Genomic DNA, 27,308 nt, shown 5'->3' on the forward strand with positions numbered 1-27,308 from the left:
TCATGATCTCGCGGTGAGTTTGAGGCCCGTGTCGGGCTCTGCGCTGACAGCTTGGAGCCTGGAGCCTGCTTCTCATTCTGTGTCTCCCTCTCTCTCTGCCCCTCCCCCGCTCATGCTCTGTCTCTCTCTCTGTGTCAAAAATAAATAAACATTAAAAAAAAAAAAAAAAAAGCCTTATTCCACTGAACCCCACACATCACTGTGACATGGCAGGTACCAGCTCAACGTGACAAAGCCCAGTTCTTTGAATAGTACGGGAACAATAATGCATTATAAGAATAATTCTAATACCTCTAAGAAGTCACGCTTTTTTGTTTTAAGGTCCCAAATGCTCTGAAGTTGAGGGAAGATCAACAGAACCCTAGGACACCACAGAAAACAAATCTCAAAACATGAAATTAACTTTGGAACAATATTATTAAGTAAATCACAATTGGGATTTCACCAGTTTTTCTGGTCCAGGGTCCAACGCAGGCCCCCACGCTGTATTTGGCAGCTGCGTCCCCTCAGTTTCCTCCAATCTGTGACAGCTGCAAGTTCTCCCTCATCTGTCACAACTTGTGACATTTCTGAAAAGTGTGTGCCAGCTATTTTGGAGAACGTCTCTCAAACTGAGTTTGGCTGATGTTTTCTGGTGCTTCTGGCCAAGGCGTGCATTTCTGGGAAGAATCCCACCATGATGTGCCTCCGTCAGCGTACCACATTACCGGTGGTGTTAGGCTAATTCATTTAGCTAACAAATATTTAGTGTCCACTGCTGGTGTTGGGGAAATAGAAGTGAACAAGGCCCACGAATTGAGGAACTTCCGTTCTCAGGGAGGGGACAGATAAAATTCGTGATCGGCAAAAAGGAGATGTGATTGTTTTAAAGTGTGCGGAGAGCTACGACCCTTCCAGGTGAGTGGTTGGGCCAGGCCCCTCCAAGCAGACAGCTGCAGGGGAGGCAAGGAGAGGGTCACGCCCAGAGGCTGCAAGAGCATTCCAAGCAAAGATTCTGAGGTGGAGGGTGAAGTCAACCTGGTTAAGGAGCCGCAACGGTCACCAGGGCTGAAGCACAGGGAGGGGATGGTGGCACAGGATGAGGTCAGCGAGGAGCGGGGAGAATGGATCACACAGGGCCCTGCAGGCTGGGAAAGGACTCTGGACTGTTCTCCATGGTGGATCTGAAGCACAGCACTGAGTGCCCAGGAGGGTGGACCAGTTTTCACCCAGAGTGACCCCAGCGGTCAACAACAGAACCAGGCTCCAGCCAAGGCTGGCCTAGTCTGCGTCCGCCCTGGCCAGGCCCTTCCTCCTCCACACAACACCGGCCCAGGCCCTTGGGCAGGGCTCCAAACACCGTGGAACTCAGGGTCTGGCTCTGGAATATGTTTTTGTGCTCACAAAGAAATACGGGTGTGGCTAATGCCCCTGACTTCCTCCTCACATGAGATCCTCTGCATCTCCTGCTCCGGAACGTCCTGGGTCTGGAGCCCACGCTTGGCACCAGCCCAAGGACCGTTCCCACCGAGGCGCCCGCGGGCCTCGATTCTGCCACACAAACCTCAGAGCAGTCTGGCTCCTTTGAGTCCTGAGATCTGCACGTGCGGTTTCCATTTCCTTGTCTAGCAAGCTCACATTCGCATAGTACAGTGCAGCGGTTAAGGGCACCGATTCGAACCCAGGCATCTTGGCTCTGCCGCTAGCCGGTGGCCCTGGGCAAGTGAGCTCCCGATAACATCATAGGGGTGGCCATGGGGATGAAATGTTAATAGGGACGAGAAGGCAGAGTGGCGCAGGTGCCCTGAGAATGTTATTTCATTTCAGTGTTGGCTGTGACCATTATCAAGCCCCCCCCCCCCCACCTGCTCAGGCCCTCCTCTGTTCCCCGATGGGAGAATTGAGCCTTAGGTACCTGTGGGCCCGCAGCAGCTCACCTTTCCCTCCCTGCCCTGGCTTGGGGCCGAGCACTGAATAAACGCGGTTTGTCAAAAGAATGAATAAATAATGAACAAACATGTATGAGTAGGGGATGAGTAAATATACGTCAAAGGTAAGATTTAAAAGTGTATTACTCAGGACAAATACTTTTCAACAAAAGTGCTTCTGGCAGAGTTGTGTGATTAAGACGGGGCCAGTAGGCACAGGGAAAAAAAAAATTAACAGAGATAACCTGGCCAACATGTAACTGAGAACCCCAAAGAATAGACTTAGGAATTTGGAGGTGGAGAAACCTGGCTTCCAAATCCTGGGGCCACCACGACTACTACTGCGGCCCTGGAAAGGCCACCACGTACAGATGGGCAGGCTGTGCCCTGTGCAGGGGGCTGGCAACTAGCCCCCACTCAGCTGGAGTTGGTGTGGGGACTGCGTAGGGCTCTAGGAGCCCTGAAGAAGGGAAGTTTTTTAAGCAATTCCCACAGAGGTGGCAGAGAAGTGACCCGCAGCTCTCGGCACCCTGTGGCAGCTCTCTGAGCCTGCAAAGCGGAGCCAATGACAGCAGCTACACCTCTCCTACTGGGCGGGTGGACGGCGTGTTAGCCCCCACCCCTTCTGTGCCCAGTGCTTGCAGCAATGCCTGGCACACAGTAGGCACTCAGTGCCACCTGCTGAACGAATCGATGGGCTAACGTTGTTAGCCCGGCCTTCCCCTATAGGCAGCACCCCCGGCCTTCCCCTACAAGCAGCCTGTAAGTCAGGTTCCAGTGCAGTGGGCTCAGAGGCGGGCGGGACTGTGAACTGTAGTAAACTCTCACACCCTTCAGTCTGGAAGAAAACAGAAAACAGAAAGGACATGGGGTGGGGGGTGGTAATTTGGGGCCAGAATGCAGCCTTTTTCAGTCAGCTGGGAAAAGTGATAAGGAGGTGGCCGTGGGAACCATGGGAATTGGGGGGGGGGGGTAGAACGGGCCCCATTCACACAGAGAATGAAGGTTATGGCCCCAGCGGAATGTGAGTTGGGTGTGGGGCTGGGCCTGGGAGCAAAGTTCCTGAATGACCGGCTGGCCGGGCCGGGGCCTTAGTCCCCTCTTGGGAACCTGCATGGCCAAGAGCAGTGTTTCATCAAAACAGGAAAAATCATAGAGGAAAAATGCACATGTAAGGGGACTGGTATTTACAGGGAACAGCCCTGCCTCCACCCAAGGCCTGAGAGGATGGACTCAGGGAGGGGACAGAGGGGAGCATGCAGGGGAGCAGAGCTCTCCCCAGTAAGGCCACCCACTGCCCACCCGGGCCTGGGGACTCCTGAGAATCTGAAAGTGAGCTTGGACCAGGTGGTATAAGGAGAAGGCAACGTGAACCTCACAAGTCATGCCCTCAGAGCACGTTCCTCCCCGCCATAGGCCTCGTGGCTACATACGGAACTTCTTACCAGGCGTTACCCGTCCGAAGTGCTTCAGAGCACGGGCGTGCTCTCCCTGCTGTTACCTACAGGGTAGGAGAGCTCAGACTGTGGCCCTAAACACCTGGCAGGTAGGTGCCTCAGGATCACAGATGCCCAACCCTGTTTTCTTTCTTTGGACAACAGGGCACTCCCACACCTGCCCGCAGAGTGCTGGGAAGCTTAGCTGAGATTACAAATTTGGACCCGGGCATACAGTAGGGTCTAAGTAAACAGCCTTTTCCTGGGTTCATCAGGAGCGACCTACATTATAATCATCATGGACACGTGGCACCCGGAGATTGAGCAAAGGCTCCATCCTACTCCCAAGCTTCTGGGACACACAACTCTAGCGTCTGTGACGTACCTGTGTATCAGCACAAGGCTTCTGCCTTGATGACACCAGCTGAGCTGCTCCTCTAGTGGGTGATTAAAGTGATTAAAGAAGGACCTGGGATGTGCGATGGCACAGACCGCCACCACCCTCACTTGAACACTGCAGAAGGATCTTAACTGCTCTGTTCCTCCCTTTCAGTCCAGGCTGAGCTTTCCACCAAGATTTTAAAATCCGTCACAGGCTGAAGCCTTCTCAGGCTGAAGGACACATTCCCAACCATGCCCGACGAGGCCCTCATGGCCCGGCCCAGCTGACACCTCCAGCCTGGCACTCCCTAGTCCTCTGTCCCACAGCTATTTCCACTGGCCACAGGGTTAGTTACCTCTCTGCCTCAAGCCTTTGCCCATGCTGTTCCCTCTACCTGGGCCTCCCTCCCTTTCATCCCTAACTCAGTGAACCCTAAGCATCTTTCAGAGCACCACTCAGTCACTGCAGTGAGGTTTCCCTGGTCCCTAGAAGGACTCCGGTCCTAGAGCCTTCTGTGTTGTCCTACACAGCCCTCATATCAACTGAGAACTACAAACTTAATCGGATGTTTGACTTAATTGTTGAAACTGAAGACTCCGTGATGGCAGGGGCTATGTGCCTCTGGCTCACTGCTGGACTTCTAGTGCTCAGTGCAATGACCAGCATGAATATTTGCAAATAAATGAGTGAATGAATGAATCAACGAATGACCAGAGAGCCTTGGGGGATGAAAAAGGAAGTAAAGCTGAAAGCAGACCAAGAGGCATAGATTTGATTATTCCTGCTCGAGGAACCCTGATGGGAAGGAGGAAGCCCAGTCATGTGCAAGACAGCCGGGCTCACAAGACCCCAGGAGGAGAGGGTCAGTCACCTGGTGGCCAGGGAGAATTCATGTACATGATCTCATTCTGCCTCACACAATGCTGGGGTACGGCACTATTATTAGCCCATTGTTACAGACGAGGAAACTGAGTCCCAGGGGGATGATGGACCTATCTGGGGTCCCACAGCTGGGAGGGGGTGGGGCCAGGGCTAGGACTGTTCACACAGGGCAGTGAGTTCTAGACTTAAGGGACAAAGTCTCTTACTCAAGGCATCCCTGCAAGCGAATGAAACAAATTGATTAGCATCTTCCCGAAACTGCTGGAACAGAAATGGTTACACCTGTACCCAGGCAGCATGGTAAGGGAGAAAAAACTGGATTGTTCCAGGCACATCAACTGAGAACCTACTCCCGCCAAGTCCAGTGCGGAGCCTCTCTGGTGCGTCAGCCGTGTGATCCTCAGCACTGGTGCTATCATCACGCCCATTTTACAGATGAGGACATGCTGCTGAAAGAAGCTCCTCTTATTCCCAGTTTCAGGTGCCTAAAACATCAAGGGAAGGTATTCCCTCCCCTGTATTATCTTAACGAACTTCAGATACATCAACATGTTCCTAATGTCTACCAGTGGCCTTGGGGCCCCAATTCTATTTCCCAAAAAGCTTTTCAATTTTCTCAATCCCCCAACTGTGAATTTCCTGCGGTGGGATCATCGGGGACCCCAACCCTCGGCTACAATTCCAGGGCTACACATACGTCTGCAGTGTGCTTTAGGCATTTTACATGCACGAATTCAGTGTCAAGTTGGCCTCCACACTCTGTCTTCTGTCTCCATGAGAGTGTGAATAATACGTAGTCATCCCCTCAGGGAGCATACTCGCCTGACTTCCCTGGGAAACATACCAACCCATGCCAAACGGCTTTCAGTTCCCCTTCGTCCATGCCCTCGGGAGTTCTTACATTCACTTGACCCCTGTCTTTCTCCTAAGCACCGCCTCTGCTCAAGAACCTGCCATGGCTCCCCACTGTGTGATGTGAAACGTGCAGCCCCCGAGCCAGGTCCACAAACTAGGCCCACTTTACCTGCCTTTGTCACCGCTCTTTCGGACACCACTGCCCCTGCCTCCCAATCTCTCATCAGGCTGCAGAGCCCCTCAGCTAGAATGCCATCCCTTCCCCTCCACTGATCTCCCCCTGCTCATCTCTCAAGTGTCCCTCCTCCAGGAAGCCCCCTAATTGTCTCCTGGCTTGCGCATGTTCTGCCGTCGTCTTCTCTCATCGAGATTACCGCCTACACGGCCGCCACTCCCTCTCCAGCCTGTGTGAACAGAACCCACCTTTCCAACAGGACTCTGCTTCTTGCGAGCAGGGCTCAAGTCCACCCGCCTGGGCTGGCATTCCAGTCGCGTCTGAGCCTCTCTAGCCTAGCTGGTAACCCAGCCTCACCCTCCGTTCGCCCAGCCTCTCACAGAAATGACACACTGCCTACCCCCAGGGACACGATGGTGGGGGAGGTCACTGATGAGGCACCTGTCTTGTCTCTGGCCTCAACTACCATCAAGTTGCCTCCTGCCAACAGGCCATGAACCAAGTCACAGGTCTATTGTCCTTTTTTTTTTTTTTTAAACTGAATAGGATGTGACTTACAATTTAATAAGCGACATTTGATTAGTTGAAGGTCAACATTTTCCAAACATCAAGTCCGTGTGGAAAATCTGAATCAAAGAGGCCTCTTGGCCGAGAGACCGAATGCCACAAGAGCTGGCAGCTGCTCGTGGGGCCCCTCCTGGGCTGCACCCAGGCCCGTCTGTACAGCACAGCCTTGCAGGCCACCACACCACAAATCGAACTTGGCTCCCCCGCTCAAATTCGTCCTCACTGTGCTGAGGGGCAAGCACACGCACTCATTGGGGCCCGGATGCACTCTCTGGTTCACTGCGTGCAGACACTTCACTCCCGCCCCTGCCTCTGGGCAGGACTGGACCCCTCGTGCCGGCATCTGCCTGACTCTGCTCATCACTAAGGTGATGGGGAGGCCCCCCTCCAGCCCTGCGAAAAGTTCCATCAGAATCCCCGGAGTCCCCTGGACGTTCTTGCTCAGAAAACTCTTGCTCATGTAACTGTCCATCTGCCCTGCTGGAATGGAAGCTCCAGGAGAGTAGGTGCCACGTCTGTGGTGTTTAGCTCGATATGCCAGCTCCAGCGTGATAGGAGGCTCACAGCAGGTGCCATGCTCCCTGGATCCAGACCAGGTACGGGAGGCAGAGGGGTGTGCTTCCCCTCCTGTCCCCACTGCCCTCTCGGAAACCAGCATCCCCATCTGTGCCCAGCAGTGTTTCCTGGTGTTCCGAGAAACACCACTCACGGGAGGGGGTGGGGAAGTGGGGTGACCTGTAACACCCCAGGTATTACACAGACAGAGTTTTTATTTGTTTCTTAAATGGCTTTTGTAACAAATCACATATGGAATAATAACAACAAATGTGTCTTCACTGAACCCTAAGAGTGCTACACGACTGCTTCTAGAATTTTCACATTATTAGAATTTCACCATTATATTCTCCCTACCTTACAGCTGAGGAAACTGAATCAACTGGGGCCAGGGCACAAACGTGGAGTTCCTGCGTGGGGTTCCACTGTCCTGATCATTACAAAGCCCCAGAGAGGCTGCTTAAAATACAGAGGCCAGGGGCCTGATGCCCCACATCACAATCTCCAGGTGGGGCCATGGGAATCCGAATTTTAACCAGCAAATTGCCCCCAGCCAGCTGGGCAGACTGTGATTCCTTGGGCCTCAATTTTCCCAACTGTGAAATGGGCAACTCCTTCCCTACAGGGCTACGATGGGGGACCAATGAGGGAAATGCTGGGTGTGTGTTCTAAAAACAGTGGAGAGGGGGTACCGGGTGACTCAGTCATTTAAGCGCCCAATCCAACTTCGGCTCAGGTCATGATCTCAGTCTGTGAGTTCGAGCCCCGTGTCGGACCCTGTGCTGAAAGCTTGGGGCCTGGAGCCCGCTTCAGATTCTGTGTCTCCCTCTCTCTCTGTCCCTTCCCAGCTCATGCTCTCTCAAAAATGAATAAATGTTAAAAAGAATTAAAATAAAGTAAAAAATAAATAAAAACAGTGGAGAGGAGCCTGGCAGGAGGTTCCACTGAGGAAGCAGCAGACCCAGGAGCCACTCACAAGTCACGACCTTGCTCGGTCCAGCTCACTTGATAGACATTCCTACATATGACAGCTTCTGCGCAATATCCATCCAGGCGACACGCGCACATGGCAAACCAGTTAAGCAGGGTGGACACCAAGTCCACATCCCACACCCCCACACTCGGGAGCCCCACACTGTGACACCAGCTGGGGCACTGATGGCCACCCCACGGGCCTTCAGAGCTGTCATTCAAACGCAGTTGCAATTTGAACTCTGCTCACTTGCCATGCGACACATTTGTTACTGTGCCTAGTACTGTCCTAGGTCTAGGGGACCCAGCAGCGACCACAGTACGGCAAGGCACTGGCAGCCTTGGGGGAGACTCAGAGACCTAGCTCTTAACCCCGGTCTCTGCTCTATCCCAAAAGGCCACTGGCTCCTTCCAAGGGAGACCTCCCTGCCTGGGTCCTTGGTGTCCGTTGTGGGCCTGAGGCCCACAGGAGGACCCTGGGCGGCGGTGGATGATACTGGCCAGCAGAAACCAGGTCTGCCGACACAGGGTACCTGGACAGAATGCACTAGCATTTTGGAAAATGAAAAGCCACCTCTGGGCCTCACTCTCCTCCTCTCTCCTCTTTCGGCATGGAGTGTCCTTAATAGAATCTTTAAGCCCTGGGCTCAAAAGCAGAGGTATGAGAAAACTCGGCCCCCAGCCCCAACAATGATGACAATACACCTGATTATTTGGCAATTTTGAGCAGGAGTAGACTCAATTACACTAGTCTCTGGGATTTCTAGGCACAGGACGATCTCCCCAGGAACCTTTCCAGACCATCTCCAGACCAACCAGAAAATTTTAGGCAAATCTCCTGTTTGGGGATGGAATTATTAGCCACTGACATTTAGAATGCTTACTAGCTGTCAGGGCATACATATGAATGACCCATCATTCTCGTTTTGCAAATCAGGAAAGTGAGGCACAGAGAGGTTTAGTAACTTGTGCAAAGTCACAGAGCTGACAAGTGGAACACTTGAACCCAGGCAGTCTTTCTCAGGAATCTGACTCTTCACCTCCATTTCTTCTCTATTAGGTTAAATCTAGTTGGCTTCTTGCAAGAATATCCTCACATTTCAGAGAGGTTCACAGGATGCCCGAAGCCCCGAACCCAACTCACCTCCCTGTCCAGGCCCTGGGCTCTGATCCCAGCTCATGCACCTCCCTACCCACTTATGGTCCCAGCACTCTGCCCAGCCCACCTTCTGCCTGTGGCCTGTTTCCTCCCAGACTGCTCTGTGCCCATAAGCTGGCCTATTAAGAACTAGGATGGAGGTCTCAAAAACTAAGGGGAGACTGCTGGGTACAAGGCAACAGGGAGTGGGGACGCATGCAGCCACTCCTTAGCGACAGCTACGTCTGCCACCTGGCCACTGAGGCCAGGGAGCCCCCACTTTTCTGGAGGCGATGATAAATCAGATTTTTATGTGAAATCTCCTAACTTGAAAATGCTGGCATTAAAGGGGCACCTGGGTGGCTCAGTCGGTTAAGTGTCCGACTCTTGGTTTCGGCTCAGGTCATGATCTCACGGTTCGTGGGATCAAGCCCCGTGTCAGGCTCTTGCTGTCAGCACACAGCCTGCTTGGAGTTCTCTCCCTGTCTCTACTGCTCCCCAGTTCGCATGCCAGCGTGCTCTCTCTCAAAACAAAATAAGTAAACTTAAAAAAAAAATGCTGGCATTTAATTCAGTTTTTTAAAAGAACGTGGGGATGAAGGAGTATCTGTGATGGGGCAGAATTCAACCCCCAGTGCTACCAGTTCAGTCTCTGCGTTAGCAAAGCAAGCCTGTCAGGAAGTTTCATAAACGGGGGAAGGAAAGACAGGGGCCATGACACTGAATTAGGACTTACTATGAGCCAGGAGCTGCTGGAGGGAGGTTCTCTCCTTAACTCTTCTCAGCAACCCTGGGGCAGGGGGTTGGGGGGGTGGGGGCGGTCAGGATTCATGTCCCCATTGTCAACCAGAAAGCAGGCTCAGAGAGATGAGGTGAGCTGCCCAAGGACACACACAGCGTGGGTGGACACGCCAGGATCCAAAGCCCAGCTGTCCCAGGTGCAGCATGCAACGGCAGTTCTAGAACAAGCTGAGTCCAGGGTGGCTGACTCGTCATGCTCCAGTGAGTACGGGTCAGGCAGAGGTCCAAGTGGGGTGACGTGCCTGTGTGGCCCCGCTGCAAGGGGTCTGACCCAGGGCGGGGCAGAGGTGGGTGGGTGAGCCCTCTCGCACCTCCTTTGACTCAGGGTTAACTCAGCTCTGACAAACCACCTGGCTTTGAGTATAACCCAGTTTTATAGCTTGGACAACCAAAGCTGAGTTGGAGAAAGTCGGGCAGGTCCGTGAGCGAAACCAGCCCCCTGCCACCTGGCTTGCTCTCAGGGCCCCTCAGCTCTCAGACTCTTGGGTTCCCCCAACTCCAAAACCAAGGGGCTGGCTCCATCCATCTCAAGGACCTCCCAGCTCCCATAGTTGCTGATTCTAATCAGCCTAGAACCTTAACACACACCACCGCTAGAGCAAATCACTTGACCTCAGTTGACGCGCCTGCAAAATGGGGAAGTAAAAGCCCCCGCTGCACGGGTTTCTTGTTAAGAAGCGAATAGGATAACCTATTTACGGCGTGTAGCACTGTGCCCCATGCCCAGGAGACACTCAGTAAGTTTACTTACTCAGTTTACGTCTACCATCACCTCACCCCTAGCTGTCTAGCACCTGCAGCTTCTCACTTCCCTCCTTCCAAAAACATCTGGCTGCAGAGAATAGCTTAGGTCTAGGTCTCTGTACCAGGGACAGAGGGGTCAAAACTCACGGTCGTGTCATTGGGAAGGGTCTGAGGGCTTAACTAGCACTCACCAAGATGCAAACACTCCTACGGCAAGCTAACAAAGATGGGATTCAAGTTCAGGAAAGCTGTGTTCCTGAGGCCCCTTTCCAGCTGTGTGAACCCTCTGAACCCCAGTGTCCTCATCTGCAGTGAAAACAATCATCTCCAGACCACGCTTCGTCATCTAAGGTCTTTCTAAACTCTTAAGTCCCTGAATCAGAACAGTGAAGCCTTCCTCGGGCTTTTCCCAGCCTACCTGATGCTAAGAATCACTGAGGACACTTCGAAAATGTAGACTCTTAGGCTCCCTCTGGACCAGACAAGGCCATGGGTAGGGACACAGAGCTGAGGTGACTAGGGAAACCTGCCCATTCTAGACTGAAATTGAAAATGGACAAGCTGAGCCTCCGGGGTCAGGTATCTAACAGAAGCATCATTTTGGGAAGGTCAGAAAGCCTTGAGTTCAGTTACTTTGCTAGCTGTGTGAGTTTGGGCCAAGCCCTCAACCGTTCTCAGCCTGTTTGTTCAAAATGCAAACGATCAGGCTGAAGCCCCAAGCTGGGGTGAGCAAGGAAGGTCAGGTGTCCTCTCCCTCCCAACTTCCCCACCTCAGGTTCAGGGGGCTAACATGCCATTTCAAGCAAGTGAGCCAGTGAGGGCGGGGGATATCCGGTGGCCTCCCGTTAGGACCGGCAGCCAGCCACCCATTCCCACTTTGGGCAGGGCCTGAGTAATGTGTGTCGTCCCCATTCCTCAGGACATTCGGAAGGGAACGTTTTCCATTCTCACTGCTAGAGTCCTTTCAGACACACTTACACCGTCAGGAGAAAACTAGAAACTTCTCCAAATGCAGAGATAAGGCAGCAAAGCACCCAATCCCAGTGGAGCTGGACCCCTCTGCCAAGTGCTGGGGGACGGGGAGCCTCACCTTGTTTGGGGTTCTGAGCTGTTTCATGGACGGTATGAGGTGGTGAGAGCATGGGCCCCATCCCGAGACTTAGGATCTGACTCCAGTTGCACTGGCCCCCTCCTCCCTGCCTCTATTTCATTTGATAAATATTTTCTCAGTGCCTGCTGTGTGTAGACCCTGACCTCACCACCAGGACCCAGTGATGAGCAAACAGGTTTGGTCCCTGCTCTCAAGAGCTTAGACTCCATCCACACAGAATGTTAAATGACGAAGTGCACGCACAGATCATTACAACTGTGTTAAGTGATCTGAAGGACGTCTCCAGGTATGATAACAAGGTTCAGCCAGGGAAGGGGTGGGAGGCGACCCAAATCAGACTGAAGAGGCAGTTGAGGAGGATCTCTGTGGAGGTAGAGTGCCAGATGGCCAAGCTAATCTGGTTAGTTCCTCCTCCACAAAGTCTCTACTGCCCCATCTACTTGTCCTGCCTTCTCAGTACTCCCCACAACGGAGAAGAACTTTTTATGCCATTGTCGTCTGCCCATATCCCCCCACTAGCCTGGAAGTGTTACGAAGGTAAAGACAAAGTCAGTCTTGTTTTCCCTGGAATCTTCCCCAATAAGTCTTTAAATGAATGAATGAACAGATGGATGGATGGATGAATGAACCCCACTTCCCTGGGCCTCCACCTCCTCCTCTCCACTATGGGAATAACAATACCTTTTGGCCTCGTGCCTGGAGGCCCTGGGCACACTGCCTGTTCTCAATGGGCGGAGCTTGGTGTTGCTATAATTGAGAAGGGTGGGACATCAGGGGTGGGGAATTAGGAGAGGAAGCTGACACCTCTACTCTGTGAACAAATCACTCTGAGGACTCCGCCCCAGTCAAGAGGGCAAGACAACGTCAAACAGGCATGCCAGGACACACGGGGAGTCTTCCCTTCAACAGCACACAGCTAAGCAGTCCCCTAGGTGCCAGTACCAACTGATGCTGTCACCGGACAAATTTATTTCACCCACTGGGCCAGTGAGTGGGTGACGTTCCCAAACAGGCCCAGGCCGCCTTCTGATTTCCTGGCTCCTCAAAGCAGGCCTGGGAGGCTGGCACTCCTGTGCGAACACAGCCACGTGCACCAGGCGGGTGACAGAGAGCTGGGAGAGCAGCAGGAATACACAGAGCCCTGGCCCGGTGCAGTCACACCTCTCAGAGGAATCCTTCCCTAACCAAGGACAGGAGCCAGGGACAGCAGAAGGAGCACTCAAATTTGCTGTATGGCCTTGGTGGCGGGGGGGGGGGGGGGGGGGGGGGGGTTGGGGGGGGATGGAGAGGGTCATGTCCTGCCCTGGGCATCAGTTTCCCCAGATCAAGGTGCAAACTGTAAAGTGGTAAGTGCTACGAGGTGAAAGGGTGCCTCTCATCCACCTCTCCCTGCACCAAGTTTTGGATTTGTACATATAGTGGGCTAGTTGTCCCCTAAGCCTGCATTCCCCGCCACGGGTGTGACCTAGGGTGATTTCAGATAACATTGGGGGGGGGGCGGAGGGGAGGGGAGACCTGGCAGTTAGGTGGCATTAGACTTCACAGTGTGGTTAATCCCTGCTGAGCGGTCATTTGAATATTCTGCGAACACTGAAGAGGTCTCGGGCGGTGCTATTCCATGGGCAGCCTCTCATCTTTCCGGCACTGGCCAGTATCCCTTTTCTAACAGACTCGACAATTTTGGCAGACACAAGGTAGTGAGAACGGGACAACCCAGCAATTATTTGTCTCTACTTATGGCAGGGGATACTGTTCTGCCATTTTCTTTTCTTTTCTTTTTTTTTTTTAATGTTTTATTTATTTTTGACAGAGAGAGAGAGACAGAGCATGAGCAGGGGAGGGTCAGAGAGAGAGGGAGACACAGAATCCGAAGCAGACTCCAGGCTCTGAGCCATCAGCACAGAGCCCGATGTGGGGCTTGAACTCACAGACTGCGAGATCATGACCTGAGCCAAAGTCGAACGCTCAACCGACTGAGCCACCCAGGCGCCCCTGTTCTGCCATTTTCAAAGATGTTATAAAGCTACCTCTTATAAATAAGAATATTAAGTTAAAAAACTGAATACTTTCGAGAAACGTTAGGTAAATAATACATGTTGTTTAGGAATATGCCCCCAAATTATGGACCTGGGACCAGAATGGTGGAAGGCTGAGAAGTAGTAGCTGGAGTTACGGCCTCAGCCAGTGACAGGCACATCTAAGCCCACCCTTTTCTCTTCCTCCCAGCACCTCACCCACCTGGATCTCCTAACCATTCCCACAGCTATGTGGGTGCGGGTCCCCAGTTCAGGTGCCACATCCACACCTTCCACCTAGCCCTCCACATCCTTCTCTCCCCTGTGCCAGGCCTGGGAGAGGATCCAACACACCCTTGGGGAAGACAGAGCCACAAGATGGAAGGAACCTGGGTCTCTGGGAACCTGTGAGGGGCAGAGCATCCCCAGCTACGCTGGGACTTTACATGAGTGAGAAATGAACTTCTGTTGCATTAAATCACTGTGATTTTCAGGTTGTTTATGGAGTGTAACTGACTCAGGCTGATATAAAGAAGCCATCTCTAGTCCAATCTCCTGACGACCTGGAAATCTTCTATGACAGTCTATTTCCTGGTGTTTTCCTGTAACAAATAATTACTGAGCACCTAACAGATGCCAGGGGTCTTAGGGGTTTTACAGAGACAAGCTCAATTAGGCCTCATGACAATCCTGGGAGCCGCACACTACTGATTATTTGCAGTTATGACTGATAACTTGCCTTGCAATGAGGCAAATGAGGCTCAGAGGTGTGAAGCATCTTGCCCAAAGTCAAACATGTAGGAAGCAGTGCAGCCGAAAATTGAACCCAGGACTGTTGGAAATAGACAAAGCCCTTCCTTTGCCACAATGCCATGTGCCTCTGCAAAGCGCATCACCCGGGGAATGCCATGTCCTATGTGCCAGTCCCTAGGCTGGGTCCTGCAGGAGAGAGCACAAGTGTGACACTGTCACAGCCTGCAGTCCTTTGAGCCAGAGAGGAAGGAGCAAGGGAGGCATGTAGCAGAGAACCAGAGGGTGAGAGGAGGGGCTGGTATGGTCAGGGAGGGCATCGCCACTCAGGAAGAAGAGGAAGGGCTTCCTGGAGGAGGTAGTGCTTAAGGCTGGCTGAGGGGGGTGGGTGAGATTTCAGCTGGTGGAGACAAATGGGGAGATGCTGTCTCATCCAAGCCAACAGCCACCTCCTGGATCCACAGGAATTGGCTCAGGACAAACCACCACCCTGTGTACTGTTAGGGGGCCTAGAAGACTGTGAGACAAGTCATTAAAACACCTCCCTGCACGGAATGAAATACTCCTAGTGCTTTCAAGCTTTCTCTTACAGGCCTTGTTCTTAGCTCTTCCTTCAAAGCTCCTGGGGTCTAAGGGAAAGAGTGGATCATGGTGTCAGACTGCTCCAAACCATGCTGATACCTCTGACCTCCTCCAACGTGACAGGTGGTTCCCAATGCAGTGCCCTTCCCTACAGGGGGCCAACTCCACAGTGAGGAAGGTAGAGAAAAAGACTGCTGATCAAGAGGAACCTAGGGGGCTCAGTCAGCTGAGCGTCCGACTTCAGCTCAGGTCATGATCTTGCGGCTCATGAGTTTGAGCCCGGCATCGGGCTCTGTGCTGTCAGCTCGGAGCCTGGAGCCTGGAGCCTGGAGCCTGGAGCCTGCTTTGGGTTCTGGGTCTCCCTCTCTCCCCTATTCGTGTTCTGTCTCTCTGTCTCTCTCTCTCTCAAAAATAAATAAAACTTTTTTTTTAAAGAAAAAAAACAAAAAGAAAAACAACACAGGGGTGGCCTGGCAATGCTGCCTGACCCAGCTGAAGGCCAACACCCCCACTGACACCACGTGGTACCCCGGAAAGGATGCACTGAGAAAGGCACGCCACCCATAACCCAGTCTGATCATAAGAACACAGCAGACAAATCCAGACTGGAGGACATTCTTGAGGACACATGGACAGTGCTCCTCAAGGCTGCCAAGGCCATGAAAGACGAGGACTGAGGAATTGTCTTCAACCATAGGAGATTGGGGAGACGCGACCACTGGATGCAACGTAGGATCTTGGATTGAATCCCAGCGCAATGAAAGGACATTAATAGAAAACAGGTGAAATCCAGATAAAGTTCAGATTTTAGTTAATAATATACGGATATCAACTTTTTAGGCATAACAGATGTGGTAATGTTTGGTGTGAACCATGGGGAGAGCTGGATAGGGTATGTTTATGGGGGTCCATACTATGTTTACAAATTTTCTGGAAGTCTAAATTATTCCAAAATAAAACAGTGTGTTTAATTTAAAAGAGAAAGGGAAAAGCAAATGCCAGAACTAAAACAAGTCTCATGAGTTTGGGGGCTGGGGGGAGGATTTCTCTGTTTGGCCCAGTGCTACATCCCCAGCTTCTAGAACAGAGCCTGGCGCACAGTAGGGCCCCAATAAATATGTTCAATGAACAAGTGACTCCGCCTCTACAGTCCACTCCTGCCTCTGACAGGGGCTCCAGAGACCAGCTCCACTCGCTCCCCACAGGAAGGGCTGCACCACTCTGCTTGGCTCCCCAGCAGTGGCTCACTGGTGGTAATCTCCTGCCCACAGATGCATATGGTGACAGGAAATGATCACCCAGGTCCAGCCTCCTCTCCAGTGACCCGGAGCCCCTCCAAGGCTTCCAAAGAAATGAACTGTAAACACAACTAACTAGATGGCAGGAAACATCAGGTGTGTCCATGGAGAGGCCCCAAGAAATTCAAGAAACTCGCCTTCAGGACACAGGAGGGTTGTTAAGAAAGCCAGCTCTAACACAGAGATGAGCTGTGTCACCTGCAGATTATGTGACCTTGGCCAAGTCCTGTCCCTTCTTTTTGCCCAGCATCCTCACCAGGCAAACGGGAATAATAAGTGGTTCTTCCTCGATGTGAGGATCAACTGAGGGCATCCAAGAAAGGCCTTTAGCCTGGCACTTGAAAAACGGGGACTACCATAGGGCACGACTGTTACCACAGCACAGCCCTGGGAGGTCACGTGAAAGATACAGTCGGTGATCTGGAGCAAGTTGAGCTCTGGCCTGCCCTGGGACCACCGGAGGGGAAAGTCCAGGCCACAGGCGGAGCCAGCAGCATCGTCCCAGGACCATCCACTGGGGGGAAGCCCCGTGGTCCAAGGCTGCCTCTGCCCAAACCCATGGGTCCCTCACTTCTCTGCCTTGGGCTCCAAGGCCAGGTCCCATAGACCACCTCTGAGAGTCCGGGGGCTCTGCCCCAAGCCCTGTCCACCCAGCTAGTGCGTGGTCACACTGCTGTGTGTGACACACACGGGCTGCGTGTTGTCAGCCACAGGCCACTGTCGGCCCTAGGAAGGTGTGGATTTGGCCCAGTATCATGTTCAACAAAAATAAAACTGGAAATGCTTACGAGCCATTTTCCCACAACTTCTAAGATTTTCATCCTTTCCTGAGACACTGGGCAATGTGAGGAGCAAAGAACCCCAGAGCTACACTGGAGCTGCCCCTTCCTGATGGGAGGGCTGCTCTCGCGTGGGCCACAGTGCACAGCACATCACCCACCGAGCTACCTGCCTGGGCCCCGGAGGCTTCCGGGCATGCCACCAACCCCTTTCTCTCTCACCACAGGTCAATGCCTTGGTGTCTGGGGTCACCGTGTGGGTGCCACTGAGACAGGGGCAAGCTCTGGGTCAAATCACCCCAGGGGTTCTCACATGAGCGTGTCACTGGCCCTGAGGTTTCATGGTGTGCCCCCACCAGATGACCCTCTGCTGGGGTCTCCCAGGGCTTAGCGAGGAACGTGAGGACAGGGCTGCAGATGAGATCACGAGGAGGGAGACATGCTCCATTTTCTAGACACACTTGTCTCACGTTCCACACGAGTGCATCTTGTCCTCACGACCACCCTGCAAGGAAAGTGTGGGTGCCCTAGTTTGCAGAGGAGGAAAACTGAGGTTCATGGACGCCAAGTATCTCGTCTAGGGTCCCCCAGCTAGTAAACGCGGGAAAGGCATTCGAATCCACACAGATCTGCCAAATGGACCCACTGTGGGCCGTCCTCAGAGGGACTCAGTGCAGAAAAACACTCTGCAGGGGCGGCCAGGGGCGGTGCACCATGGAGCACTTTCTCCTGAAGATGTGGAGACGCTATCCATGAAGATGTTCTTGGACCCAGCAAAACCTCAAAACAGGCCAAGTATCACCAGGGTCTCCCAAAGGTCTTAAGGGACATCTTGGCTAAATTCTACATGCCAATAACTGCTGGCATGGAAGTGAGACAGAAAAGAGGACAGAAGACCGAGGGGAGAACCATACAAATTAACAATGGCAAAGTATCAGCTAGGCAGGAAGGGCGGCATGTGGTGAAGTACCCTGGCTCTGGAATCAGACCCAAGTTCAAGTCCAATACTGTACTTCCTCAGCTGTGTGCCCTGGGCCAGTCATGTCCCAGCTGTGAGCTGTGGCTTCCTGTTTTAAAACTGAATAGGGGCACCTGGGTGGCTCAGTCGGTTGGGCGTCCGACTTCGGCTCAGGTCACGATCTCGTGGTCTGTGAGTTCGAGCCCCACGTCGGGCTCTGGGCTGATGGCTCAGAGCCTGGAGCCTGCTTCCGATTCTGTGTCTCCCTCTCTCTCTGCCCCTCCCCCATTCATGCTCTGTCTCTCTCTGTCTCAAAAATAAATAAAACGTTAAAAAAATAAAATAAAAAAAAAAACTGAATAAAGATGGGGTGTCTGGGTGGCTCCATTTGGTTTTGGCTCAAGTTAGGATCCCAGGATCACAGAATCGAGCCCCACGTTGGGCTCTGTGCCAAGCATGGAACCTACTTGAGATTCTCTCTCTCTTTCCCTCTGCTCCTCTCCCCTGATTGTGTGCACACTCTCTCCCTCAATTAATAAAAAAAAAAAAAGAAAAAAAAGGATGCCTTGGTGGCTCAGTCAGTGTCCAACTCTTGATTTTGGCTCAGGTCATGATCTTGAGACTCATGAGATAGAGTCCCACATTGGGCTCTGTGTTGACAGCATGGAGCCTGGTTGGGATTCTCTCTCCGCACCCCTCCCTCTTTCTCCCTCTCTCTGTCCCCCACCACACATGCACGCTCTTTCTCTCAAAATAAATAAACCTGAAAAAAACCAAAGTGTGCAGTTCAATCGCTTTAAAAATAAATAAGTAAAAAATAAAACTGAATACAGGCAATAATTAACAGAGCAAAAAGGCAACTTTGTCACCAGGAGAACATTTGTGGGCCATAGATCTAAAAAAGGGGTTAATATCCAAAATACAGAAGAAACTCTTTCAACTCCTACAGCAAAACAAAACAGACAAATGAGCAAACAAATAACCTGACCTAAAAGCTGGGCAAAAAACTTAACGTTTCTTTCAAGAAGATATTCAAATGGGGAACAGGGTATATGAAGAGCTGCTCAACATCACTGAACATCAGGGAAATGCAAATCAAAACCACAACGAAATATCACCTCACACCTGTTAAGATGGCCATTGTCACACGGTAGGTGTTGGCAAGGATGTGGAGAAAAGGCAGCCCTCATGCACTATTGGTCGGAATGCAAACTGGGGCAGCCACTGGGGAAACAGTATGGAGACTCCTCAAAAAATTAAAAATAGAAATACCATAGGATCCAGTAATCCTGCGACTAGACTGGGTATTTACTCTAAAGAACTGAAATCAGGATCTTGAAGAGATGTCTGCACCCCGTGCTCACTGTAGCGTTATTTACGGTAGCCAAGATGTGGAAACAACTTCAACTGTCCATAGACAGATGGACGGGTAAAGAAAATGTGGTATAGATGTACAGTGGAATATTATTCAGCCTTAAAATCCTGCCACATGCAACAATATGGATGAACCTTGAGGGTGTTATGCTAAGTGAAACAAGCTAGTTACGGAAGGACAGATAGACACGAATCCACTCACATGAGGTATGTGACACCATTAAACTTATAGAAATAGGCAGTAGAATGGTGGGTGCCGGGGCTGGGGAAAGGGGGAAACGGGGAGGTGTTCTTCAAGGGGTAGAAGGTCCCAGTCACATAAGATGAGTAAGTTCCAGAGGTCTGCTGAACAACACTGTGCCTATGGTTAACATTACTGCACACTTAAAAATTTGTTAAGAGGGTATATCTCACCTTAAGCATTCTTACCACATAATTTTCAAAAAACTGAATTAGTTGCATCCCATACAGTGATAGCATGCGCGTTTCCTAGGGTGACAGAACGGTTCTGTATCCACATGAGGGCAGGGGTGACTACATGATGTAAGGTCTTGAATTTCATAGAAGAGTACACAAAAAGAAAAGCCAGTTTTTCGGTATGTTAATTAAAAAAAGAAAATAAATTGCTAATAATACTAATAATTGTATTTCGTGGGGCCAGGGTGACCGAAGTCCAGTGACGGGCCCAGCAGAGTCCTCACCCATCACAAGCTGAGGAACCGTCAGGCACAGCTAGTGAAATTAGCATTGCCTCCTTTCCTCCTCCAAAGAGATTCTAGCCCCTAGCCTCGAATGCAAGAGAGAAAAGCTAATGCCATGGAGGGGCTGCCACAACATCAGGACCCAATGTTTCAGGGATTGTGACTGTACTTTGGTTTCATGATGGCCAGGCCTCTCGTCTCCAATAGGGTTTCCACCTTTTGGAGAGACAGAACATTTGATCCATTTCAAATGGATCTTGCTTCCTGTCCAGCTGTGCTGCCCAGTAGGCTGTAGGAGGGAGGAGCTCAAGGGGAGGACTACAGTATCAGGGGTATGCTGGTCCCCAGGGCCCCTTGATCCACCGGCTGTGGGATCCATCATCTCTGAGGTCGATTTCCCCGGACGGAAATCAGGCATAATAACACTTCTGCCTCAGGGAGAGTAGATTTGCAAAGCACCTATGTATCCCCTAGCTCTCGACAGTACGGGGAACCTTGAGTTTCTCCTGCCTCTCCCAATGGACAAGACTTTTTAAAACAAATACATGCTAGTGTTAGAGGGTTTTTTCCTGTCCTATACTTTTCCTGCATATACAACCAATGTAATTAAGCTAACAGACCTGAATGTTCAAGTGGACAAGAGACAATTAGGCTAATTACTACTTCCTTAAAGGATCAGTTAGGGCTGTCTCCCACACTATCTTTGAGAAAGGGTACTGGGTGCCCCATGAACAACACGGTGGCTTGGACAATCAGTTTGGCAAAAGCTGCGCTGAACCAAGTGACTTGGTCTCCCCTCACTCAGGATTTCTTAGCATCTTTAGAAAGGTACATGCGTGTTGTGAGTCCACAGGCGGGGGGCACAGTACGGAGCACTGACTGAGAGGGGCTGTGTCAAGTCAGGCATCCAGAGCAGGGCTTTGGCAACCTTACCACACATCCAAAGCACCTGGGGGTCTTATTAAACCACAGATGCACATTCGGGGTGGGCACTGAGATTCTGCGTTTCCCACAGGCTCCTGGGTGACGCTGAAGCTGCTGGTCTGGGGACCACACTCTCAAGAGCAAGGACATCAGTGGAAAAGTAAGACCACTTATTGACCACTTTACTGGTGAGGAACAGTCCCAACATAGGGAAGTGACTTGCTGAAGGTCACATAGAAGTGACAGGTGGGACTAGATCCGCTCCCCAGCCTTCCCTCCAAGTACCTACTCCACCCTCTGGCTCCCCTACAGCTCTTGGCCCTGCTCCCCACTAGTTCTCTGATTCTGAGCAATTTTCCTAGTCTCGGTTGTGCGCTGGAGTCATGTGAGGGTCTTTAAACTATACAAATGCCTGGGCCCCTCCCCCTCAGATCCTGATTATTGGGTCTGAAGTGTAGCCTGAGTTGGGGAATTGTTTTAAACTCTGCCAGTGATTCTAATGCAGAGCCAGTGTCGAGGATCACTGAGGCAGAGGTGAGCATCACCCCAAATGCCCTCCTCACGCCCTGCCTGCCCCTCTAATGCCTGATGTAAACAGCCCAGCAGCAACTCCAAGACAAAACGTGAAAGGATTACCAGATGGGAAGTGGCACTTAATGAGGCCACAGCTGGCTAAAGCCCCGTCTCAAGACATTAGGTATCATAGTCAGGAATCCAAACTGCCTTGAGAGGACAGATTTTTCCATCTTAGCCTATGTCCAGGTGAGCAGGTAAACTGATGTTCTATGCTTTAAAGCCCCAGTGGCCAAAGTGGGAAAATCTGGACCCTCCAGAGTGAGATGCTCTAAGTTAGTGCAAGACCCTTTAACTGGCAACTTTAAAGACAATTTCCAAATCAGGTGTCAGACCAAATGAGGCTGGTAAAAAAAAAAAGGGGGGGGATGGGGGGGAAGCTAGTGACTTTAAGCTTTTTAATAAGCACTGTAGGGAAAGAATTAGAGATGAGAAACCCAATGAATCCAGTTAAAGGAGATATCCATTCTCTCTGCACTTGGTGAACGGAAGGGGAAAAGCTTGAGAGAGGAGCCTACAGCATACAAGTGGGGCTCTGGAGCCCGACGGCAGCATTCCACCCCGAGCATCTTCTGCTGACCCACATTGTTCCTGAACTCTGCTGCACCTCAAGTGGCTTAGCTGTAAAGTGGGACAGCAACGGGGTCTGCCTTGTAGGGGTGCTGTGGGATTAAATGAGTGGATGCACATAAGATCCTTAACAACAGTGTCAGGCACTAGGAACTGCTCCATAAACACAAAACACTGGCTTGATTTTCACATCGTTTTTTCTCTGGTCTAATCATTTCCCTTTTGACCTCATTTTTAAGCCTGTGTGTGTGTGTGTGTGTGTGTGTGTATCCTTTTAATTTACTTTTGAGAGAGAGACAGAGAGAGAGAGAGAGAGCATGCCCGTGAGCGGGACAGGGGCAGGGAGAGTGGGAGACAGAATTCCAAGAAGGCTTCACACTGTCAGCACAGAGCCTGACGCCAGGCTGGAACTCACGAACTGTGAGATCATGACCTGAGCCTAAACCAAGAGTCAGAGGCTTAACCGACTGAGCCAGCCAGGCACCCCAGCCCATTTATATTCTTTAAAAATTGATGTAAAGTATGTTTCTGTCAGTTTCCTCGAGTAATTTCTGGAATGAGGCAGGATAAAAATACAGACACTCATGATAACTACTATATGCTGAGTGTTAACTACGTGCTCAGAGCCCCCTGTGGCGGCTGGGGCTTAGCTTGGTATGGGGAGTGAGGAGGGCTCAGGGTCTGCAGGGCCCCACTCAGACAAAGCCACATGAGGAGCTAAGGAATTCATACTTGATCCTCAGAGCAACGGGCCTTGTTTGAAGGTTGAAACCAGGACATGAGAAAATGAGGTTAACTGTGGAAAGCTCACTGTAAAAAAAAAAAAAAAAAAAAAAAAAAGGTCAACTTTGGGAAGCTCATTCAGGGTTCCTGAGGAAGTCTGGGGTCTCCTGGAGGGATGCCAAGGTAGGAGGCAATGGAGGCCAAACCAAGGCACTGCAGCAGGGCTGGCTGGCATCATGGGCGTGTGACCTACACAGTCACATAGGGTCCCATGCTCCGAGGGGTCCACGCTTATTTTAATGTTCTGCTGTGGCTGTCCTGAAATTCTCAATACGTTTCCAACAAGAGGTTATGCCATTTTCATTTTGCACAGGGTCCCACAGATTATGTAGCTGGCCCTACCTTGCAGGGATACTTCGTTTGCCCCTACGTCTACACTACCAGGTGAGGCAGTGAAGGTTACTTGTCTTTAAAATGAAGAAGTGGAGGCTCTGAGAAGGTAAACCGGCCCACGGCATAGCTGGTCAGTGACAGGGCAGCAGCATACCCAGGTCTTGGGGTTTCAACTTGGGGGCCTCCACTGTGGGAAAGTGGCCACCTCTGCCTCTCAGAAAGCAGTGCTCAGGCTCGTCCGGGCCTGGGCTGCAGGAACTGCCTTCCACCCCCACCCAAGGCTGAGCTGACCCCTGCCAGCCGGAACTGGGTATGGTCAGAGCCAACGCCCACGGATCTGGGTCCACAAGGCCAGTTCCACAACAGCAACGGGCCAGCGATTAATGAAACAATTCACCAGGAGCAAAGCAAACACAAGTAATCTTTGCAGTCCCAGGATCCCTCCTCTCCCAACCCCCAAAACCAATTTAGAGCCAATTCAAGGAAGGAAGGGGGAGAAAATTCTCCACCAATAGCTCAAAATCCGCCTAGTAAAGGAAGAGTTGACATATCAAAGCACACCATGTCTTTGGCTTCCTTGACAGACTCTGAGAGGCATTTCCAAGGATGAGTTTGGCCCAGGTGCTGTTCCAGGCACTGGAGTTACAACAGAGAATAAAACAGATAAAAATCTTTGCCCTAAGGAGCTCATATTTTAATGGCAGGGAGAGAGAGAATAAGCATAATAATTAAGTGAATTATACAGTGTTAGGACATATAGGTGCTTACATGAAATAACACAAATGATGAAAATAGCGGCCAAAATTTATTGGGTGCTTACTCTGTGTCTAAATGCTTTACACACATTGACTCATTTAATCCTCTCAACAACAGATATTGTTCTCATGCCCATTTCACAGACAGAATACACAGGAGGTAAGTTGTGCAAGGTCCCACATGCAATAAGAAAACAAGAGTACTGATAAGAAAGGGCAGGAGACTGCCATTCCCCCCAGCCTCTTCCTGATTCTGGTTGGTTTTAAGGCACCACAGCAGGCAGGAAGCCTGGATTTCTTCCAGGCCTTGAACTGGGAGAGGGGGTCCAATCACAGGGCCCCTTTCTACTCCCCCACAGTTCTTAAGAGATCTAACAGGGCTGTGGGACCCTCCAAGCACTCCCTTTTCTCCCAGAGCTAAGGCTTTGGAGCTAACAGCCCAGAGTGCAAATCCCAACTCCACCAGCTCACCAGTATATGGCCCTGGGCAAACAGCTTCTACCTGGCAGCCTCCCTTTCCTTTGATTTAAAATGAAGATGAAAACTCCCTCTCACAGGTGACAAGGGAACAGACATCAAGTCTGGACCCTGCAGTGCCTATACAGGGGTAGATGCCCCAAGCATCCTGGTTCATAACATGCCCCCACTCCTGGGCCCCACAATGCTCTCCTCTTTTCTCTCCAGTGCTGAGAGGGCATGGCCACATGTCACCCAGCTCTGTACTGTGGGCCACGTGGCAGAGGGCTGAGCACGGTAAACATCTGATGAACACTGAAGAGGAAGAAGGTATGTGGGGTGGTGGAACCTTCCTTAGAAACTGAGCCCTGGAGTTAATGGATCTTAAAAAGTGCGGGTTGCCAGGCAGAAATGTCTTGTCCTCCAAAGTGCAAATGCAAAGTGGTGAAATCTATTCTCAACATTCTGTGGTAAGCCCAAGCCCTCAAGAAAACTTATTACAACACCTCATTTAGCTGGGGTCCCCGTGGCACCGGGGCACTCCAAATCTCCAACTCAAGGGGCACCAGGTCAGAAGCTGTTAGTGACCTGGGACCCTGGCCCACCCTTCAGGCTAGTTCTCATGAGGTCCAAGGCAAGACCCTCAACCTGGAGCCTCAACTTCCTTCTTTTAAGATAAGGGGCTAGGTACAGAGTGACAGGATTAAGTGACCCAAAGCAGTGATTTATCCAACAAAGTCAAAATCACCGGAACCTACTAAATCACATGGGGACGGGGGAGGGTGTGTGTGGGAAGGTCAGGAATCTTTATTATCAAAGGACTGACCCTGAATTCCATCAGAGGGGACTTTCTTTGTTTGAAACCGCCCTGGGTCTGCAAGCATTTGTCTGAGACCCTAGTGCGAACCTCTAGGCTTCATGGAAGGGGCAGGAAGCTGGCAGATGTTTTCTAGATGACATCGGTGCCCAGGACAGGCTAGAGTACCACAACAGCCAATGCATAAGGGTCACTGCCAGGCTTTTCCTTCTGGGAAGACTGTCACTTTACCCTGATTTCACTCACACCTGTAGGGAGGGAAAGGGCAGGTGAGGAGGGAGACAGTTCCCTCCTGCGAGGCATTAGAATCCCTATTTGTGGATGAAGAAATGACCTCATGGAGAAGATCCTCATCTACTAACATCCTCCTCCTGGGCTCTAAACCCTACAGCAGGCTCTGACTTAAGTGCTTCTCATGCATTCAGTCCTCGCAGGTGAGGACCTTATTTTAGCCCCAGTCTGCAGGTGGTAAATTTTAGAGATACTGAGAGGGTTCAGACACTCGTCCAAGTTATCCCACCACAGAGCCAAGGGGAGGTCTGAATCCAGAGCCTTCGCCCCTAACTTCTAGAATATACGGAGCTGCTCAGTGGAGGGAGCAGAGCCAGGATTCTAATCCAGCTCTTCTCCTACACTAAAGTCCTGCCATTTTCCTGGCCAAACCCCCCAAAGTGTGTCTGCCTCAGGCCAGGGCATTCCCTGGGGCTCCATACCTCAAGGGAAAGCCTGGTTGGAGACCTCTTCTGAGGCAGGCTTCCAGAAGGCCTAACCCAGCACAACGTGGACCATGAGGCAGCTGGACCCTACAAAGAACCCATTGTAGTGACTGCAGAAAGCCCAGGCCAGACCAGGCTGGGTCCTCTGGGGAGCCCTGCCCATGACTCCTGGCCTCCTCCCCTTCCCATGGTGCCCCCATACCCAGAGAACAGGACCCGGACTGGCAGAGGCCTCCTGTGTTGCCCAGGCTGGGGCAGCCTCAGACTATGGAAACCTAAAACCCTCCAGCTGCTGCCAGGCGGTATGGGGCTGCAGACCCCTGTGGACTCACTGGAGGTGCCCCGGACGCACCTGTCAGCAGGGGCAGGGGCCACGAAAAGACTCCACGGACGGACGGCAGGAGGGGGAGAGCTCGTTTGTTCCCATCGGGGGTAGGGAGTTAATCTGTTTCCCAGAATGGGGGTGGAGATGCGCGTTTGAGTGGTGTGGGGCCAGGCTGAGGAGGGGGCTCGGCGGAGGGGAGGGATGGGCGGCCCGGAGGTGGATGGCTTTGCCAGCCGCTGCACCGGGGGGCCCTCCGCGGTTCCGGCCGGCTTTGTGTGCTGCAGGGGTCCCGCCCCAGGTCCCCGAGGGCCTGCCGAGGCATGCACAGGGCTGGGGGCCGCTTCTGCGTGCCGGCAAGAGGGGTCCGCGTCGTGCCCGGGCACCCCCTGTGTCCGCGGTCGCCACACTCACCTCCTGAAGTCAAAGGGCATCGTGCCGCCGCTGCCGGGGGTGGGAGCGCTGCAGGCCAGGTGGGCCGCGGCGCCGCGTGGGTCCCAGCCCGCTGCCAACGCCTCCTCCGGCTGCCCCGCCCCCGCGGGCCGCCCACCGCCCCAGACACCCGCCGCTTGCCTCCCGCCGCCGGGAAGTGACGCTCCGCGCAGCCCATTGGGCGCTGTCCGCCGCCCCCCACCGCCCCTTCCGCCGCCCGGTTAAAGGGGCCCGCGGGCGCGTAGGGGGAGGGGCCGACCTTTTGGGGCCGGGGCAGGGAACCCACAGAGACGCGTTTCTTCCTTCGAAGCCCCCACTGTGTTTTCCTTCACTTTCTCTCTGTGGCTTCGGGCAAACCTCAGCCTCTCAGAGCCCTGTTGCATTTGCAAAACGGTTTCCTTGAGTTGTAAGGATTAAATTGAATGAATGATCCAGATTTGGGTCGCGCACAGCGTCTAGCTCTGTGACAGGAGGAGATAAGGCAATCCTAGATTTATAAAGTGAACCCACCATCTGTTTCCCTGCTGTGCCTCTCTGGGAAAGACACATGGCATCTCTGAGCCCCCACCCTTTCCACGTATGCACAAAGAGACTGATGGCATTTGAGGGGCATTTTCCTGGGGGTCAGATAAGAAAGTTGGGAGA

At 52.0% G+C, this 27,308-nt stretch overlaps 1 protein-coding gene across 1 annotated transcript in view; it reads right to left on the reverse strand.

The window, feature by feature from the left end:
• Window positions 1-26,799, reverse strand: part of ERGIC1 (endoplasmic reticulum-golgi intermediate compartment 1) — a 103,284-nt gene extending 76,485 nt beyond the window's left edge. Inside the window, exon 1 of the mRNA XM_042946572.1 lies at window positions 26,646-26,799. Within this exon, the coding sequence (XP_042802506.1) occupies window positions 26,646-26,665 (20 nt within the window). The 5' untranslated portion in view covers window positions 26,666-26,799. The remainder of the gene's footprint in view (window positions 1-26,645) is intronic.
• Between the last annotated feature and the right edge of the window lie 509 nt (window positions 26,800-27,308).

Source organism: Panthera leo, chromosome A1, assembly GCF_018350215.1.
Source record: "Panthera leo isolate Ple1 chromosome A1, P.leo_Ple1_pat1.1, whole genome shotgun sequence".
NCBI classification, from domain to species: domain Eukaryota; kingdom Metazoa; phylum Chordata; class Mammalia; order Carnivora; family Felidae; genus Panthera; species Panthera leo.